This window comes from Doryrhamphus excisus, chromosome 17, assembly GCF_030265055.1.
Source record: "Doryrhamphus excisus isolate RoL2022-K1 chromosome 17, RoL_Dexc_1.0, whole genome shotgun sequence".
Taxonomy (NCBI): domain Eukaryota; kingdom Metazoa; phylum Chordata; class Actinopteri; order Syngnathiformes; family Syngnathidae; genus Doryrhamphus; species Doryrhamphus excisus.
This window is the reverse complement of record NC_080482.1, coordinates 68,934-87,193: the sequence shown is the minus strand read 5'-3', so window position 1 is coordinate 87,193 and position 18,260 is coordinate 68,934. Positions and strand designations below refer to the sequence as shown.

Genomic DNA, 18,260 nt, shown 5'->3' with positions numbered 1-18,260 from the left:
ACAATACATTTATGTTTTGCAGGGAAAAAAAACAAAAATATGCCAGTATGTTGTATTGCTCTGCGGTTTTGGTGGACAAGAGAAATATATGCACGTATTTACAATGTGTTCTACATGGTCTGAACACTGAAGGCAATCGCAATTTACTGCAAATTTCTTGAGAAAAACATTAAAATGACAGTTCCATAACGAACCACCAGAGGACGGCACTGAGCCATGTTCAAAACTGGAAGAGAGTCAACAACACGTTGGCCCGGTCAGCTTATTGATTTGATACAGGGGTGGGCAAACTACGGCCTGGGGACCACATCCGGCCCGCCAAGTGTTTGAATACGGCCCGTCCGTTCTTTCCAAAGTATTTCACTTAAACTCAACATACGAACTGGCATTATGGCTTGAGCTACACAACCATTTGCGTTTAAGTTCTGATGAAAATTAAACATTAAAACAAAATTGACATGACATTTTTTGTATTAATTGTTTTTTAATTAAAAATCTTTGTTGGGAATAATAAAAAGGCACCTGAACGATATCAAAGGCACATTTAAAAAAATTCAATCAAACATCCTAAATGCATTTAAATCACAAATAATTGACTATTCTATGGTCAGTTCAACTCATACTAATAAAACGGTATAGCAAGCAAGGCTCATTGAGTGATGGTATTATTACTTGGAGCAATTTAATCAACATCAACAAAGTCACTCATCTATAGTTATGCAATAGCATTCTTTAGAGCATGGTTTTAAAGCGAGGTGCAACATTTCCAATATTCTATTTATGGTTGAAAAGTGTGAAAGACAAAAGTGATACCACGGCAACTCCCCTTTTAAGTTAGGGCTCATTTTAAAATGTTTTATGCCAAGTGACCTTCTCTTCCCATTGTATCAATCCGCCACCCTTTATTTAAGGTTCATTCTAAGAAACGCTGCAACCGAACTCCCCATTATGCATGAAACAAAAACACCATGAACAGGTGGTATTTTGCTTTTTGAAAATGGGAAATATTCCCTCCAATGAGGAAGTGATTTCAGAAAAAAAAAGGAAGCTATAGTGTTGATGTAAAGTAAAAAAAAAAAAAAGTTTCCTCAGTGTCACTACATTACTCATATTACACTTTCGATGACAACATATTTTGTCACATCCCCCACAATACGGCACTTCAATGTTTTCAGAGGTTAATGACCTTAAAAAGCTTGGTTCTTGGTCAAAGCTGGTGGGAAATGTAAAAACAGAGCAACCGTTTGTTTCCTGGATGAAGCCATTGTGGTGCAGGTTAGATCCTCCACCGCTTGAAGCCCATCACCAAACTGCAGCCGTAGCACAGTGTCACCACAAACGCAAATATCTGGAAGAGAAAAAGAGAATGTGGACAATATTTGCATCATTCTGACCGACATAGATACCTTCAAAGTAGAAAACGCTGCTGGATGCAAACACTCATATTCCATTCAGGAGGTTGCCTACAGTTGATTCAATTGGTCAATTGATTCAAGATAGTTAAAGGGAACCTATGATGCTTTTTCCACTTTTCTGACCTATAAATGTAGTTAGAATGTTGCATTCTGGTGTTAAACCATGGCCAGGTTTCAGATCATGAGGTTTGCATATTTGGAAGAGAGCCCTGAAAGAAGTTTGGGATGGCTCAAAACGCTCGGTTTCAAAAGGCGTGGTAAAACTGTTCCTTTGTGATGTCACAGAAGGCCATCTTCCTTATGTGGGCGTCTGCTCCACCGTTTACTTGCTAGCAATGCCTCATAAGGGAAAGCCACATTTGTTTCCAATTCCTAAAGACGCCACCATCAGGCAAGTGGTTGGAGTTCCTGGTTCCCTACCAGCAGAGAAAAATGCACTTTCATCTGTCGACTGTTTTGGGAAGATGGGCCCCTATGCAGCTGGACTAGCCTACGCCTTTACAACGTTTTTCTTCAGGAAATGGGCTAACCCGGCACGGTGTTGCTGAAAGACCGAGGTGGAATAGGTGAATCCTAATTACGTGCATCGTAAGTGAAAAACAGCACTAGAAGGCACGCACAAGGGTCTCACATTCGGGATTGTGGATGATGGGCAAAGCCAAGGTAAAAAGGGCACCATCTAACAGACACGTGAGAAGGCACTTACCGTGGCTGCTACATTAGTATTGTACTGGCTGCCAGTCAGCACTGTGAATACGTTTCCTCGAGGGTAGGGTATACACATCACACTTCCGGTGCTGTTTGGCAGCGGTGTGATGATGGCTCCCCCGTTGGCTGCTGTCACCGCCGCCTCCAGCACGAAGGCGGCAAAGTAGAAAAGCAGAGCTATGAAATGGTAAAAGACATCCTGCGAATGAGGAAAAAGGATGCGTTAGGAACTGGAATGGCACTCAGGAGAGTAAAAGGGGGGAAAGGAGCGAGAGCCTGACTTGTTTGTGTCTCTGCGGTGGTGTGAAAAAGTGTTTGCCCCGCCCCCTTCCTGATTTCTTTTTTTTTTTTGTCACACTTAAATGTTTCAGATCATTAAACACATTTCAATATTAGTCAATGACAACACAATCAAACACAAAATGAGGTTTTGAGATGACGCCAGACTATCTCAAAAGGATCCAGGTCAGGACTTTGACGAGGCCACTCCAAAGTCTTCATTCAGAGGTGGACCTGCTGGTGTGTTGTGGATCATCGTCCTGCTACAGAACCCGAGTTGGTTTCAGCTTGCGGTCACAAACAGCACAATTCACTCTTCCAGGTCCTGAAGCAGCAAAAAGATGTTTTCTGGCAAAACCGAGGCAAGCCTTAATGTTCTTTGTTCAGCAGTGGAACTCTCCAGTGTGGTTCCTATGCTGGAGTCATGAACGCTGACCTAACTGGGGCAAGTGAGGTCTGCAGTTCTTTGGACGTTCTTTGAATGTGGGGTCTTTTGTGACCTCTTGGATAAGTCGCCGCTGTGCTCTTGGGGTCATTTTATATATTTATATATATATATTTTTTCCATCTCCTGAAAGGAGAGGATAGAGGATAGAGGATAGAGGATAGAGGATAGAGGATAGAGGATAGAGGATAGAGGATAGAGGATAGAGGATAGAGGATAGAGGATAGAGGATAGAGGATGCCGTCACTTCAAGGGGTGTAACACACAGACTACAGTGTTTTCTGGCTCTATACTGCAAACACATTGAATAAACGAGGGAACTGTGCTGAATATTTTCTTTGTCTGTGGTGTATAAAACACGATGAGATGCCAATTTCCGATTTTCAATCTGCACATTGCAATTATAGAGACAAATAATAGACAATAAGTAACACAGACAATAAATAACACAGAAAGCTAAAAATGCTAATGCTAAAAAGCATTTTGCTGCATCCAAAACGTGTACTTTGACCAAAGTACAAAAATGCACGTGGTGCGATGGCAACACATGTAGTCCGCACACAATGTAACTGGAATTGAATGGCGGAAGACTAGAAGCAAATGACCTGACGTCTGCCTTGACTCTAATGGGCTCTAATTTCATGGCGCAGCGCAAGGTGGCTGAGCGTGGTGCAGCCCAGGCAGTGGTAATTTGGTGCACCACTATGCGTAGCCAATTGGGTCATTTGATAACGCCCCCTAACCACTAAGAAATAGTGAAAACTCGGCCAGAAAAAAAGCACAAGACAGCTCCACTCGCATCTTCATGGTTGTGCTGAAAGCACGCCAGATTGCCCCTCCTGCAGCACGGACTTTGTGTAAACAGAGAAAGTGAGCCATTAGGCAAATAATAATGAACAACAACCAAAAACAAGGGTGAATATGAAGTTGGTTGTTAAATACTGTTCATGTTTTTGTTCAAGGAGGATGAGGAGGAGGCAGCGCCAACATGCCGCCAAAGGTTCTGCTATTTGGCCAGGCAGAGCAGGAATGCTGGTGGAAAACAAGCAAGATGCTTGGATTAGCCTGCTGCTGTGTTTAATGTAACTGTCAGGAACAGATGACTTAGCCCACCAGGGGGCGTGTGTAGTGAATGACGCTTGGTGGCCTCTGATGCAGTACAGTCCGGTGCATTTAAAGACAATGAGAGGTGTTCACGTGCTTGTTTAAGATTACACTCGTCTGCCTTCTCTCCTCCCCCTTTGCCACGTGCGCGTGAGTGCACGGCGCTGCGTCAGACTGCGCTACTTGTGAAATTTGCAAAGTGCACTGGCCACACCCCGTTGGTACGGTGTAGGCGTGGAGCAAGGCAGGTGCCTGGTCTATGAAATTAGAGCCCGTAATGTGAACTTTAGAGGATTTGCATGGTATTTTTCCATTTTGGAAAATGGAATCCTGTCAGCATCATTGTGAAAACTCGGAGCAAAACTGAATGGGCTCTTTGTCGGTGCACCTCACCAAAGTCCCATTCATGTGTTGTCCCTGCTAGAACCAGTTCCCTGTGCACCGAAACCTGGAAGGAGTATCCTTTTCTTCAATAAATATTTGCTGGAAACAAGATGTTAAGGACTTAGTTATCATGCATGTTTTCATTCTGTTTCCATGCCTGGTCCCACCCCTAGGATCTACATGTTACCCAGATCCTCACCAAAGCTTTTCAGGGCCGCTTCTAAGGTGTTGTTTCAGTGTAATGGTTAATTGATAACTAACAAAACAATACGTCTTGCTTCTCGCTTGCTCAACTAAACACGGCCAGTTTGGAGGGTTTCAGGTGTCAATAAGTCAACCATGAAGGTTATATGTATCTTGCACAAGGACACAGGACAAAGTCAAATCCTTCCATATATATATATGTTTATATATATATATATTATATATATATATTATACGGTACACACCACTGACATAGCAAAAAGAAGCTGGCATCTATATAAGGGGTATAACAAAAGACTGTTGTCAGTTCTGTGAGGCCTTTGTTGTGTTCTGGTGTGAGATCATCATCCATGACGCTCATTGTCAGGATGAAAACAAACAGCAGCACCGCATGGCTTCTCTGAGGAACAAAGCTTGCAGCCCAAATGTCAGCATGATCTTATTTTTTGTAATGATCCAACACTGTATATACAACAAGACTGTCATTACAGTGTGTAAATAGAATGGCATTATTCAACGTCTTTTAGAGGAGGAAGCATCTTGTTGTTTCGTGTCCAGTTTTCTGCTGTCAATCCAAATATGAGTATTTATGGTCATGCTAATGCTTCATTAGCTGAAAACTTGCGAAATATATTAAGAAACACCACATATTTCCCCTTGCACAATTCAATATGTCCTAAGAGTCCTTCCAACTCAGCAGTCACTCATAGTTTGTCCACTTCCTGTGTTTAGCGTGCACCATTTTCTAATAGACTAAGAAAATACCACAATGTGTAATCATAATAATAATAATGATGATGATGATAAATAGCTAATTCAGTGGATAAAGATGAGCATCCATGTACTTAAAAAACTACAAAAAAACTATTAGTTTGCACTGTTTCTTGAACAAACTTGGCAGCCTGTATTCTGATCCCAAACTAAGATCATCTCTTAAGACGTAGTAGTGGGAGTCATACTACTACAAGGGAAGAAGTCGTGATAAACACAACAACACAACAGACTGAATGCATTATTAACAGTATAATCATTAGTGTGGTTATGGCCTTAGATCATTTGGAGTTATGCAACTAAAGTGCAATGTTGCATTTACGGTAATTGAGACATGTTGGCACGCGTGCGATGTGAAAGAATAACTTCCCCTTTGATTTCACACGCAATATTGCGCATGACATAACATCTCTTTGCAGTTTTACCTCTGCTAAGGCCATTTTTTAAATTGCTGATACTACTACTAGTAGTAGTAGTAGTAGTAGTATTATCCAAACAATGTAAGTAGTTTAAACTACTGAAAGCATTGCTATCAAACCGTGAGGGGCTGAGCGTGGGTTTTTATTGCAAAGATAATTAAAGGTGGACAGGATTGTTTTCCCACTAATGTTAGCTTGACCAAAAGTGGTGGAGACCAAGGTAAAAGTTGTCTTGTCTGGGTAAATATCTGAATGAGAGGTAGGGATTCAGGGATATTTTCAGTCTGAGAGACTATTGCATGAGCTGTGAAATGTTTGACTTTTTAGCTATTACTATTAAATGTTTGTGTGCAGGCAGCGTGCAGCAGATTTGGGATTATAAAAGGGTATAAATACGTCTTTGGTACTGAATGAGCCAATAATGCGTGTTGAGTTATTTTCAAGAAAATCTGCACCTGTACAAGCTGTACACTGACTATTCTAAGTTATTTCCATAACAGTCCATGGACAAGCTATACATGAGAAGGGCGCACTCCATTTTGGCAGATACCGGAGCTGTTGAGAGTCAACATATGGATCTCCTCCTTACCAAAAAGTTCCAATCAGTATTGATGCGGTCCGCCAGGCCGGTGATGAAGAGCGTGAGGTAGGCGGAGGAGAGGAAAAAGGCGGTGACAGACACAAACATCACCCAGCCTTGCAGCAAAGGCACTGGTACATGGGAGGACGCCACCAGGATCCATACTAAAGCACCAAATAACTGTAAACACAAGCGGGAGCAATGATTTGCAGTCACATGAACGCCTCAATCAAACATGTCTGTCTGAATCAGAGTGTCCATTTTCTTTTTGGTGGCCATGAAGGTCATAAAGATAGCATGGACGCCTTGGTGCAGGTGTGCAGGTATACAGGTATACAGGTATACAGGTATACAGGTATACAGGTATACAGTAGATGTAGGTATGGCTGCCATGCATTACAACTATGACGTAAACAAAACAAAGCTTTTGGATGCATGGAAGAAGGTACTGCACCGCGCTGCTGAATGATGCAAACCTGTGATCTATCAAAAACAGAAGGCAGGATGAAGGTACAGTGAGGTCACCAACAGGAGACACCATGAGGTCGCTATGCTAGCAAACTAGACGTCCACTACAGTATTTCAATTGGTTCTCTACCAGGCCAGGTGACCCATGGCGCCGTACTGTTCCGACCACACCGCAAGCTTACTCGGTGTGTCACTTTGGACCCCGGTACACTTACTATTTCAAAGAAGACCAGCGCTCCAGAGTACGTCCTCAACACTTCCAGTCCCAATGGCAGCGAAATGGTTGGCGCTGGGAAGGAGGTGGCAGCGGGATTCGTGGCCGGATCCGACATCTCTCCTTCCGCCCGTCTCTCTGGCTCTCTCCCTCCTCTGTTTTGCGGCCTCCCCTGTGGCTCTCACCCGCCGTAAAGCCGCCGGAACAAAAGACAAGCGTTGCCGGGGAAATTCCTCAGGAGTCAAGTCCTTCTTGGAACAGGTCGGACAGGTGCACGAGCCGTGCCGCTCCCAGGCAGGGAACAATGATGCTGCGTTCAAAGACATCACGGAAACATGAACGTCCAATTGTCCTGTCAATGAAAGACCGAGTAAGACGATCGTAAATAACAACAACAACAAACAATCTCACTTGAATAATCGTCTTTTCAATATCAGTGAAAATGACAATCAAAACTCTATTATATTTGTAAGTTGCGCAACAGTTATTTCATGACTCATCACTATTATTAATCATAAACATGAAAAACCCCAGAGCCCATATTTTAATTTATTCAAACAATATAGGGAGTAGAAATGTGGGGATACTACACATTTGGCATTGATCTGATAATACAGAAACGTAAAAAAATGCAACATCATTTTAATTGGGTAAACCAGGGGTGTCCAAACTTTTTTCAACCAAGGGCCACATATCATCATGACACCCATTTCACTTATATTGTACCTTTAAGCTTGATCATTTAAAAAGGGCCACAAATGGCTCCCAGACCGGACTATGAACACCCTTTCCACCCCCAAAAGGCAGCAGCTGTTCATGCAGTTAAAAGCGTCAGCCATTACTTTGGTAAGAAGGAAACTAAGGCAGGAGTGGCATTCATGGATGATTTATGAAAGACCAAGAGAAAAAATGATAACAAATCAGAGACAACGGCGTGGCTACTGATTCATTTTCACATTGAAGGAGCACAAGTCAATATATTAGTCATGAAGTTAAGAGACACTGGCTGACTTAGTGGGTTTTGGGGGGGATTAAAACGATGGAGTGAAAATTCATGGCGAACTGCACTTGTTTGGAATTTTGCCCATCATTCACAATTCTTATGTGAAACATGAACACATATTTCTTTCCCTTTTCTGCGCATTATAACACCAGCAAAGGAACAACAGATGTTATGGGAAGTAGACGCTAACTTAGTGAGTTAGCATCCGTATTTTGCTTTGTAAACACGCGACCTTTCACCTCAACTGGGTTCAGATTCTGTTTTCAACTATCAGCAATAGCGAAGTTTGACTTCCACACATGTTGACCAATGACATTTACCTTGAAGAGAAAAAACGAAGCTGCTGTCAATCGGCTCCCAATGACGCAAACTTGGCAAATCACTAAAGTGTCCATGATTTAGCCCTGATGGCAAGGTCCGGTACTTTCTCTGCCAATGCTGAGTCATTGAAAATATGACTTAAGCCATTATTTCAATAGGCTGACAATGGGCTGCTTGAGTACCCCATACCACATCCACCTGAACGCATCGCGGCATATCCTAATCCTGACACAGCGGGGTGGCTGCGACGTCTGGAGCAGATGGCATATCTGCCTCAGACACGAGAAGTAAGAGGTTAGGAGTTGTTGTACTGTCTAGTATGTGCTAAAAACACATGATGCTGTCACCTTACAAAACGCACTTGTGGAAAAGAAATGTTGCTGTTAATGTCTAGCCAGAATTTGGAATATAGGAGCCCATATGAGGGCATTCTGGTATGAGTTGAGGGGCGTTTCGGCGTCACAGTGAATGATGGGCCAGTGCGTCCCATCGCATGATGTCATGGCATTGTATTTAAGAGGGGTACGGCCAGACGGGCAAATCTTCCTTCCTGTTCGCATGATGTTTTCAAATATGAAGGAACGGCTGAGGATGTGGTGAAAACCAAATTTTGTCCATGTCGGCCAAACTCTCACCACAACTGGAAATAACAGAGGTTAAAAAGACCCTTAGTTTCATTTGAATAAACTTTATTATACAAAAGTATAAACACATCCGAACAGATTCAGCCGCCACAAAGTGATCTTTCAAATATACCAAAAATATATATGGCATATACATACACAAACTGTATGACAGTATGGAGGTGCTAAATTACGATCTTCATTGGTTTACATGGTTTTATAATGTCTCTCTCAAATACACGCACAATACAAGAAAATAGTCAAAGTGGCAAATACCTTTATCAATAGATAAACCCAAGACTCAAATCCCCATCGTGCATGACGTCAAGTGCGTGTTCTGTATATCTTTGCTTAACGTGTGTTTCACTTGTTACGTCACCACAGACGGCTATCATCCTGGCTGCTCAGTACAACAGGCCAAGTGACGCCTAGCTATGGCCACGTCCATGGTCATGGACGGTTATGTCAATTACACTTTGATGTCAATGGACAGCAGTCCTGTGGGACACAACACATTTGGATTTCACTCTTGCATTTTTACATGTCATCACATAGGAATGTTAAATGTTACTTGATGAGCTTTTATGATGGTGACAGTTTGACCACAGATTTCTATTTCTATTCTTATACTTGTAGATGATGTACCACAGCACACGGTGCACTGTGCAAAGGAGATGAAGGTGAGGATGTCTGATTGAGCGACACAGATGAACGTACAGTGGATATAAAAAGCTATAAAATCATATAAAAAATGAAACCTGAGGACGCAGACCCACAAAGTGGATGTTAGTCTTCGCAAACCCAGGACAACTGCTCGCCACAAGGCATATCATTCCATCCCCTTCCTGCACGTGACACCTCCACGCAGTCCTCGTTTCCATCGGAGTTGTTGGGCTCCCCTTTCTGCCAGAAGCCTTCAAAGTCCAGTTCTTCCCCGTTCACCCACTTCCACTTGCCCTCGTGATCCAAGTCAGACAGGCCGATCCAGATTCTGTCGTAATATGCGGTGATAAAGTTCTCCTCTTCTCTTGTGGTGATGATGGCCAGGTCACCTCCTCTGTCTTTGCAGTCTCTTCTACTTGCTTTCCACGACTTTGTGTTGCCTTGTTTAGATATGTAGTAGCATTTCTCCTGGAATTTCACCCATTCCGATGGACAAAGTTTTTCTATTGGACACAGAATCAAAGTGTAAAGTGATCACTTTGATGGATGAAAATGTACAACAAGAAGAACATCATCAGAAGCATGCATGCGTGTGTGCAGTAATTATGCCATCTTTTATCTATTCTATATCTTTTCTTTACATCTCTGTGTGGAGTTTGCATGTTCTCCCCGTGCAGGCGTGGCTTTTCTCCGGGTACTCCGCTTTCCTCCCCCATTCCAAAAACATGCTAGCTTCACTGGCCACTCCAAATTGTCCATAGGTATGAATGTGGGTGGGAATGGTTGTTTGTCTATATGTGCCCTGGGATTGGCTGGCCACCAGTCCAGGGTGGACCCCGCCTCTCCCCAAAGACATCTGGGATAGGCTCCAGCATACCCCCAACCCTAGTGAGGATAAGTGGCATAGAAAATAGATGGACGGATGTTTTCTTGAGGTAGCACTAATACCAAATTGCTCAACACTGAGTGAATTATTAATAAGAGCAACACTAACATGGAACATAAAATATGCTAGTTGTGGTAATATTTAAAACAGGCATGTCCAATGTCCGGCTCAGCGGATGAATTTGTTTTTTATGGGTCTGCCACAAAAGTAAAAATGTCAAATCAGCAGGTGGTGGCAAATGACTTCTTTGCAGGCAAATCCGAGCTTTTCTTTCTGTCACTCACATGTTCTCGTGAGCTGGAGAGGCAAAGCATACGTAAAGCATACAGACCTGATCCAAAAGTGCTTGTCTACCGCTTGCATTTATCAAACCTCATAACTGTGGGGGGCGCCGGGGAGCAAATGAAACCATGCTTGCCTTATTGAGCAAGGCGAGGTCGGGACTCGGTTCTCAGTTGTCATTGTGAGCCCGTAAGTCCTTTAGAGTTGAAAGCTAGCGCTCACCTCAGCTGATTTAACGATTTATGATTTCTACTTGTTTGTGTGGCGGTCGTACCTTTTCTGTCCTGATTTAACTCTTTAGCCTCCTCCTTCAAGCCATCTCGGGTTTCCACCACGGTGTTGAATCGGCTCTGCAGGACCTCCAACTCTTTGGTCAGATTGCTGGACACCAACTGCAGATGATCTCGTTCATCTCTGAAGGTGTTTCGCTCATTTTGGAGATTTTCTTTCTCACACTTGAGAGCGTCTCGCTCACTTCTGAGGATCTCCTTCTCACTTCTGAGGGTGTCTCTGTCTTTTTGGAGTGATTTTTTCTCACCCTCGAGAATGTCCCGCTCCCTTTTGGCGGTTTCTTTCTCATTTTGGAGGGTGTCCCTCTCACCTTTCAGGGCTTCTTTCTCTTTTTGGAGGGTATGCCCGTCATTTTGGAGGGTGTCCAGCTCACCTTTGAGGGTTTCTTTCTCCTTTTGGAGGCTGTCTCTGTCATTCTGGAGGGATTCTTTCTCGCCCTTGAGAGTGTCTCGCTCCTTCTCGAGGGCTTCCTGCTCATTTTGTAACGTGTCTCGCTCGCTCCTGAAGGTGTCTCGCTGATATTTGAGGGTGTCGCGTTCACTGTGCAGGGTGTTTCGCTCCTTTCGGAGAACGTCTCGCTCGCTCTGAAGGCTGTCTCTCTCACTTTGAAGGGTGTCCCGCTGCCCTGAGACAGCGTCTTTCTCTTTGGTCAGAGAGCAGAGTTTGCTCTCTAACTGCTTGTTGCTTTCTAGCAATGTGTTGTATTTGCTCTGGAACTGGAAACATTGGGTAGTCAGATTGTCACAATCAGGTAATTGTTGTTCAGCATCTTTAAGAGGGGTTGACCTGATATCTGCAAGAAAAGAGCAGATCTTGATTTGATATTCAAAAAATGACACAGAGAAATGCTGCCGTTAATAACGTGTTGATCCGCACGTGTGTGTGTGTGTGTGTTGATACACACACACACACACACACACACACACATTTGCACACATTTAATCATGCCAAGGCATGTACTCACGTTGGGCCACCATAGCTATGATGATAACCAGAAGAAGGTAGAGCAGCCCCAGGCCCACAGCAGCAGCTCCAATCCACCACACTGAGACCCATCAGAATAGCACTTTAGCATTCGTTGATAGTTGGATATAAGTCCTTAGCATTCTCACCTGATCTTGGAAGTCTGTCTCCATGTTCTGGTTTATAATCCGAGTCCATCAAGCCCCAACCATCTGCTCTGATCACCCCTGACTTGCTGTTAAACGTCACAGGCATGTGTACAATTTGTAATGACTTTTCAGCCACCTACGTGTTTGGCAGCCCACTACAAACTTTCACAAGTGTTGCGTGGAAGTGTCCTTTTTAAGGCTCTAGCATCTGCTGAATCAGGAAAAAAGCAAAAGGCACGCCTTTTGGATGTGTACAAATTGAAAGGAGCAGTCTGATAAGGTTACGATGTGTAATGGGTGTATGGAACTTATCTATGGCTGTATTGACTATTGTATTGATCTATGTGTGCTGTTAGGAAGAATTAATAAGACATTCCAACAGAGGGGAGAGAGAAAGAGAGAGAGAGAGAGAGAGAGAGAGAGAGAGAGAGCACCACAAGGCACAGACGGGTGAACGTCACACCGTCTGCGGTCCCTCGTCAAGATTTTGAGTTTTTGGTTGCCCGGATGCGGGTTCAGATCATGTCGTCTATCGTCCACTGGTGTCCGCTGTTGCCGGGTTGTCGAGCCCGTTGAGGCTCTTTTGGGAAATAAGTTGACTGGACAGAGCAATAATACAGGAGAGTCAGCAAAACGCTGTAAAGTTCCTGTATGCAATAACAGGAAGTCACAAGAGTTCAATATTATGAATGTTCATTCCTTCCTATTCAAAGGCTCAAATAAGCAAACTTATGCTCATGTTTCTGTCATTATTGTCCACCATAGAAGGCATCACTGGGACAAAACAATTTCACCAAATGCTGCAAAAAACAATAGAGGAAGAAGGAAAGCACGCCCTTACGGTCTGTCGTGTTCTGCTAGACTCCAAACCAAAGCGTGTAATTGCAAATGCGTCTCTGCTCCAAGTGTAGTTCATGGCCAACAGCAGCACGAACACAACTCTGTAGTCCGCCATTGTTGTTGCTGTTAGCAGTTGGTGCGGCATCGTCATTCTGAGAAAGTAGTGTTTTGGCTTGTCGAGACAGCAACTGAACAGGGTTGTCAGGTTTCCCCACCCTGGAAATATTGTGGAAAAGGTTCCCGTGTGGACAGGCCGTCAGCCCACCAGAGCGTCTAAGGTTTTCCCTGCCTTTGCCGTTTGTTTGCTTTATGCCCACCTTATTCCCCTCATCATTGTTTGCTACAAGCCTCTGGTTACATTGTGGTAGGTTCTTGTGGTCTTGTTAGTCTCACCATGGTTTAGTTTTACTATCTGTCCCCACTCGTAGTTTTCCTTTCCTTACCTTGCATTTTTGTCTTTTGACCATTCTCGTGTATTTTTGTTCTTTATTAAAGACTTTCCCTTTTAGGTAAAACAACCAGCAACAATTCATGTTGCAGGAAGCGTCCTTCGTGATTGAATGCCCTCGTCCGTGTGGTAAAGGCCAGGTATTTTTAACAGGACAAGGCTGGAGTTCACAATGCCCTCCTGACAAAGGACGTCTTCCTGAGAAATAACCTCACTGTTTTGGACCGTCCTGCGTGTTCCCATGATCGAAATCCAGTTGAGGACATTTGGTGATGGATGGCAAAGGACGTTTACAAACATGGCCGTCAGTTCCAGACAGTGGAAGCCCTCCGTGAAGCCATCTTCACCACCATTCCCACTAGCCTCCTGGAAGCATCAAACATCCCAAGAATGGCACAGCTACTCATTACTGACTCCTTTTTGATTTCTATTTGTCTATTCATGTTTGGGACTGTAGTTCCAAATTGCCATGATTCATTCGAAAACGGATGAATTCAAAAAAGGATTCATTTGACAGCTTTACTTTTGACATGCAATCGGTGAAGAATGTTAAATGTTGCACGACTTGATGAGCTTTGATGAGGACCGTTTCACCCTTGAGTTCTTTATCAACTATTTGTTCGATAACTATGTGGAAAAACAAGGAACGTTTACGTTCTACCCTAGAAGACCCGCTGAGATACACAATACAAGATGGCCGCTGTATTCAAATGGATACGCAGTAGATGACTTGTTAGCAAAGCACACCCACAAAGTAGATACTAGTCTTCACAAACCCAGGACAACTGCAAGCGACAAGGTGCATCATTCCATCCCCCTCCTGTATGTGACACCTCCACGCAGTCCTCATTTCCATTTGAGTTGTTGGGCTCCCCTTTCTGCCAGAAACCTTTAAAGTCCAGTTCTTCCCCGTTCACCCACTTCCACTTGCCCTCGTGATCCAAGTCAGACAGGCCGATCCACAGTTGGTCGTAATATGCGGTGATAAAGTTCTCCTCTTGTCTTGTGGTGATGATGGCCAGGTCACCTCCTCTGTCTTTGCAGTCCCTTCTACTTGCTTGCCATGAATGAGTGTTCCCTTTCTTCGAGATGTAGTAGCATTTCTCCTGGAATTTCACCCAATCCGAGGGACAAACTTTTTCTATTGGACACAGAATCAAAGTGTACATTTGTCAGGCGTCACGATGTACAACACCTTCATAAGAAGTATGCATGTGTTTCTGTCATTACCATGGCAACCCAAGCTCATTTTCTTAAAGGACATTTTGGGAATATTTGGGAATTTTGCCCATCATTCCCAATTTTGATGTGGAACATGAACACATACAGCAAGTCTTTCTCTTTTCTGTGTGTTTTAAAACTATTAAAACAGATCAAGAGAGCCAACTCGTGACTGTATCGGACATTCTTATTCCTCTTATAAGGACATCTGAAAAAGTCTCCCCAAAAATGTGACATGCAGAATAACCCAGCTCCAGGGACATTGTTATTATTCGTATCATTGGCATCATTCCACCGATGGAAATACATGACTGGCATATTAATATCTTTCTTAATATATCTAAGATATATTAATATCTTTAAAAGCCAAATGAAGGAACGCTTGCCTTATTGTGGACGTGTTATTGTTGAGCACACAAATCCAGCTCTACTGAATCATGACGCTGCTCAGTCCCAGCCATAAGAGTGGTGAATCTGAGCCAATATACGATAGGATGGCCGTACTTTGGCAGTGAATTTGATAAGAAAGCCCTGCTTTATGTTTTATCATGGGCTCCTGCAGGGACCTCCTGCAGGGATCTCCTGCAGGGATCTCCTGCAGGGACCTCCTGCAGGGATCTCCTGCAGGGATCTCAGTAAAGAATTTCCTTTGGGATCAATAAAGTGGATGAAGTTACCTGGTATTTCCAACAGGCTTCAACTTGTTGATTGTGTGGTGTTCTTACCTGTTCTGTTTTGATTTAACTCCTTAGCCTCCTCCTTCAAGCCATCTCGAGTTTCAACCACGGTGTTGAATCGGTTCTGCAGAACCTCCAACTGTTTGGTCAGATTGCTGGATACCATCTTCAGATAGTCTCGCTCGTCTCTTAAGGAGTCTCGCTCAGTCATGATGGTGTCTCGCTCATTTTGGAGAGTTTCCTTCTCACTTTGGATCCAGTCTCGCTCACTTTTCAAGGTGTTTTTCTCATTTTGGAGGGTGTCCATGTCGTTTTGGAGGGATTCTTTCTCACCCTTGAGGGCATCACGCTCGCTTCTAAGGGTTTCGTGTTCCTTTTGGAGAGCGTCACGCTCCTTCTCGATGTGTTCCTGCTTAATTTGCAGGGTGTCACGTTCACTGTGTAGGGTGTTTCGCTCCTTTTGGAGGATGTCCCGCTCCCCTGTGACATCGTCTTTGTCTTTAGTCAGAGAACGGAGCTGGCTGTCTAACTGGATGTTGCTTTCTAGCAAGGCGATGTATTTGCTCTGGAACTGGACACATGAAGTCAGATTGTCATACCCAGTCACACCAAAGGGCCATTGTTCCGGGTCATTAAGAGAGGCTGGCCTGGTGTCTACAAAGAATGGGCAGATTTAGATGATGTTTGCAAGAAAACACAGAGAAATGCTGCTCGCGGTGCACGTAAGAGTTCTAGACCCACGCACACTGACGTACTGTGGTATGGTTTGATTGCACTGGTGTCAAGGCACGTACTCACATTGAGCCACCATCGCTATGATGATAACCAGCAGAAGAAGATAGAGCAGCCCCAGACACACAGCGGCCGCTCCGATCCACCACACTGAGACCCATCAGAATAGCAATTAGTAACGCCATTTCATTAATCGTTTGATATAAAGTCTGAGCGATCTTACCTGATCTTGGACATTTATCCCCATATTCTGATCCGTCCATCAAGCCACAACCATCTGCTGTAATGGTCCCTGACTTGTTGTTAAATGTCACAGGCATGTGTACAATTTGTAATCACTCCCAAGTCACCGACTTGCTTGTCACTCCGCTACAACTGCAACAAGTGTTGCATCAAAACATCCTCATTAAAGCTCTGGCATCTGCTGAATCAGGAAAAAGCAATAGCCACGCCTTGAGGATGATACCAATTTAAAGGAGCAGTGAACAAGTTATGAAGTGTAGTAGGTGTCTAGAACATGAAGCAAGGCTTTGTTCATTTCTGTTTGTGCACGGTTCTCCAGAAGAAATAAGACTCCACTTTACATGCACATTGGAAGAAGAGTCAGCAAAACCCATCAGCAAAATTCCAGCCTGTAATAACAGGAAGTCAGCAAGCATAATAGTGCAAGATTATGAATGCTCTTTCCTTCCTTTTTTGTCCATTCCTTGCTATTCAACACCGGCTCATGTGTGGGGCATTTTAGACTTTATCTAAATGTTAATACATTAGCTATGCAGTTGTACTCCCGGCCTCTCCAATTGCCAAAATGTTTAAACGGATTAGGGGATAAGGACAAAGCAAGAAGCCAAAGGTTTACCACTTCCACACAGAATATGAGGAGTACTATGTCAAGTCGGGCATGCCATGGCTGATTAGATGCAGTGTGAAGGTCATCTAATCTGATGTCATGTCTCATCGGTGTAACATTACTGACGCCCAGTGGCCCGAATACTACATACTAATACTAATACTGTGATACTCCATCGCCAACCAACACACAGAGGCCATTTATTCATTCATTTAAAAACACAATAGAGTGAGGGAGCCATGTTGGATCCTCCATGTCGTGAAAGCTTCACATTGAAGTGAAGCCATTATTCATTCACTCCTCAGTCGCACCACTGTTGCCTGCCGACAGTAAGAAAAGTAGCTATTGGCTCTCCTAGAAGTCACCGGAAATTCTTATGTGATGTCATTGGCTAATTTGCATATTACTTCCATATGATGTTGTAGGAGATGCTATCTGTCCTCCCTCCTAGGAGAGATAACAATGTGAGTAAAAACACCATCCGTGCATTTTTCATGCCGCTTATCCTCACTAGGGTGGGGGTATGCTGGAGCCTATCCCAGCTGTCCACCCTGGACTGGGGGCCAGCCAATCCCAGGGCACATATAGACAAACAACCATTCCCCCCGACATTCATACCTATGGACAATTTTAATTAACCTAGCATGTTTTTGGAAGGGGGGGGGGGGGGTACCGGAGAAAAGGTGCGCATGCACGGGGAGAACATGCAAACCCCACACAGACACCACACGCTTCGCTGTGTGATTGACATATGCGTGGAGCTCCACTCTGGTCCGTAGGAGCTGACGGTCCACTCCACTGTGGACCGTCCACTGCGATGTTGCTGCAAGCCAGCTGCACGATGGACGAGTGGTTAGCACGCAGGCCTCACAGCTAGGAGACCCGAGTTCCCCAAAGACAGCTGGGATAGGCTCCAGCATACCCCCCACGACCCTTGTGAGGATAAATGAATGAGAAAATGAATGAATGAACGTTATGCCAAGCCACTAATTAACCAGAGTTAACACATTTGGGAGCAAATAAAACAATGCTGGAACTCTTCTTAGGAGTTAGGGAACTGCTATCACGTGGTCCAAACGCTCCTGGTCACATGCATCATGTGGTGGGAATCCAAGACTAAACCTGACGCTGTATGGTTGCCAGTTTGACAAGTAATGACTTGATGTTTGCTGTGTTTAATCATCTCTTGCAGTGTGACCTTGTGTTTTTTATCTAATAATATCTAATAGGCCTTGCGTGCTTTCCATTATACTACTTTGGATTCCTCTTTAGATATTTGACCAATCCATACAACGTTTGAACCGCTCTAATATGTAAGTC

General features: G+C 43.9%; 2 protein-coding genes across 2 annotated transcripts; both read right to left on the bottom strand.

Moving 5' to 3' along the window:
* Positions 1-206: 206 nt before the first annotated feature.
* Positions 207-7,307, bottom strand: mal2 (mal, T cell differentiation protein 2). The gene is made up of 4 exons (XM_058054039.1): positions 6,993-7,307; positions 6,319-6,489; positions 2,122-2,322; positions 207-1,348 (listed from the first exon to the last, which is right to left on the bottom strand). The coding sequence occupies exons 1-4, from the start codon at positions 7,107-7,109 to the stop codon at positions 1,277-1,279; spliced, it is 561 nt and encodes a 186-aa protein (XP_057910022.1). The 5' UTR covers positions 7,110-7,307; the 3' UTR covers positions 207-1,276.
* Positions 7,308-9,030: 1,723 nt separating this feature from the next.
* On the bottom strand, positions 9,031-18,202 carry LOC131105709 (uncharacterized). The gene is made up of 8 exons (XM_058054116.1): positions 16,314-18,202; positions 16,157-16,240; positions 15,407-16,012; positions 14,223-14,601; positions 12,173-12,258; positions 12,025-12,105; positions 11,044-11,853; positions 9,031-10,104 (listed from the first exon to the last, which is right to left on the bottom strand). Exons 1-8 carry the CDS (start codon positions 16,408-16,410, stop codon positions 9,725-9,727), a joined length of 2,523 nt encoding a protein of 840 aa, XP_057910099.1. The 5' UTR covers positions 16,411-18,202; the 3' UTR covers positions 9,031-9,724.
* Between the last annotated feature and the right edge of the window lie 58 nt (positions 18,203-18,260).

Coding starts and splice junctions, on each gene's coding strand:
- mal2 (XM_058054039.1), bottom strand. CDS start 7,109: ATGTCGGATCCGGCCACGAATCCCGCTGCCACCTCCTTCCCAGCGCCA. Junction 2,323..6,318: donor ATACTGATTGGAACTTTTTG/GTAAGGAGGAGA, acceptor CCTCATTCGCAG/GATGTCTTTTACCATTTCAT. Junction 1,349..2,121: donor ATACTAATGTAGCAGCCACG/GTAAGTGCCTTC, acceptor TTTCTCTTCCAG/ATATTTGCGTTTGTGGTGAC.
- LOC131105709 (XM_058054116.1), bottom strand. CDS start 16,410: ATGCCTGTGACATTTAACAACAAGTCAGGGACCATTACAGCAGATGGT. Junction 16,241..16,313: donor GGATAAATGTCCAAGATCAG/GTAAGATCGCTC, acceptor GATGGGTCTCAG/TGTGGTGGATCGGAGCGGCC. Junction 12,106..12,172: donor AGACAGACTTCCAAGATCAG/GTGAGAATGCTA, acceptor GATGGGTCTCAG/TGTGGTGGATTGGAGCTGCT.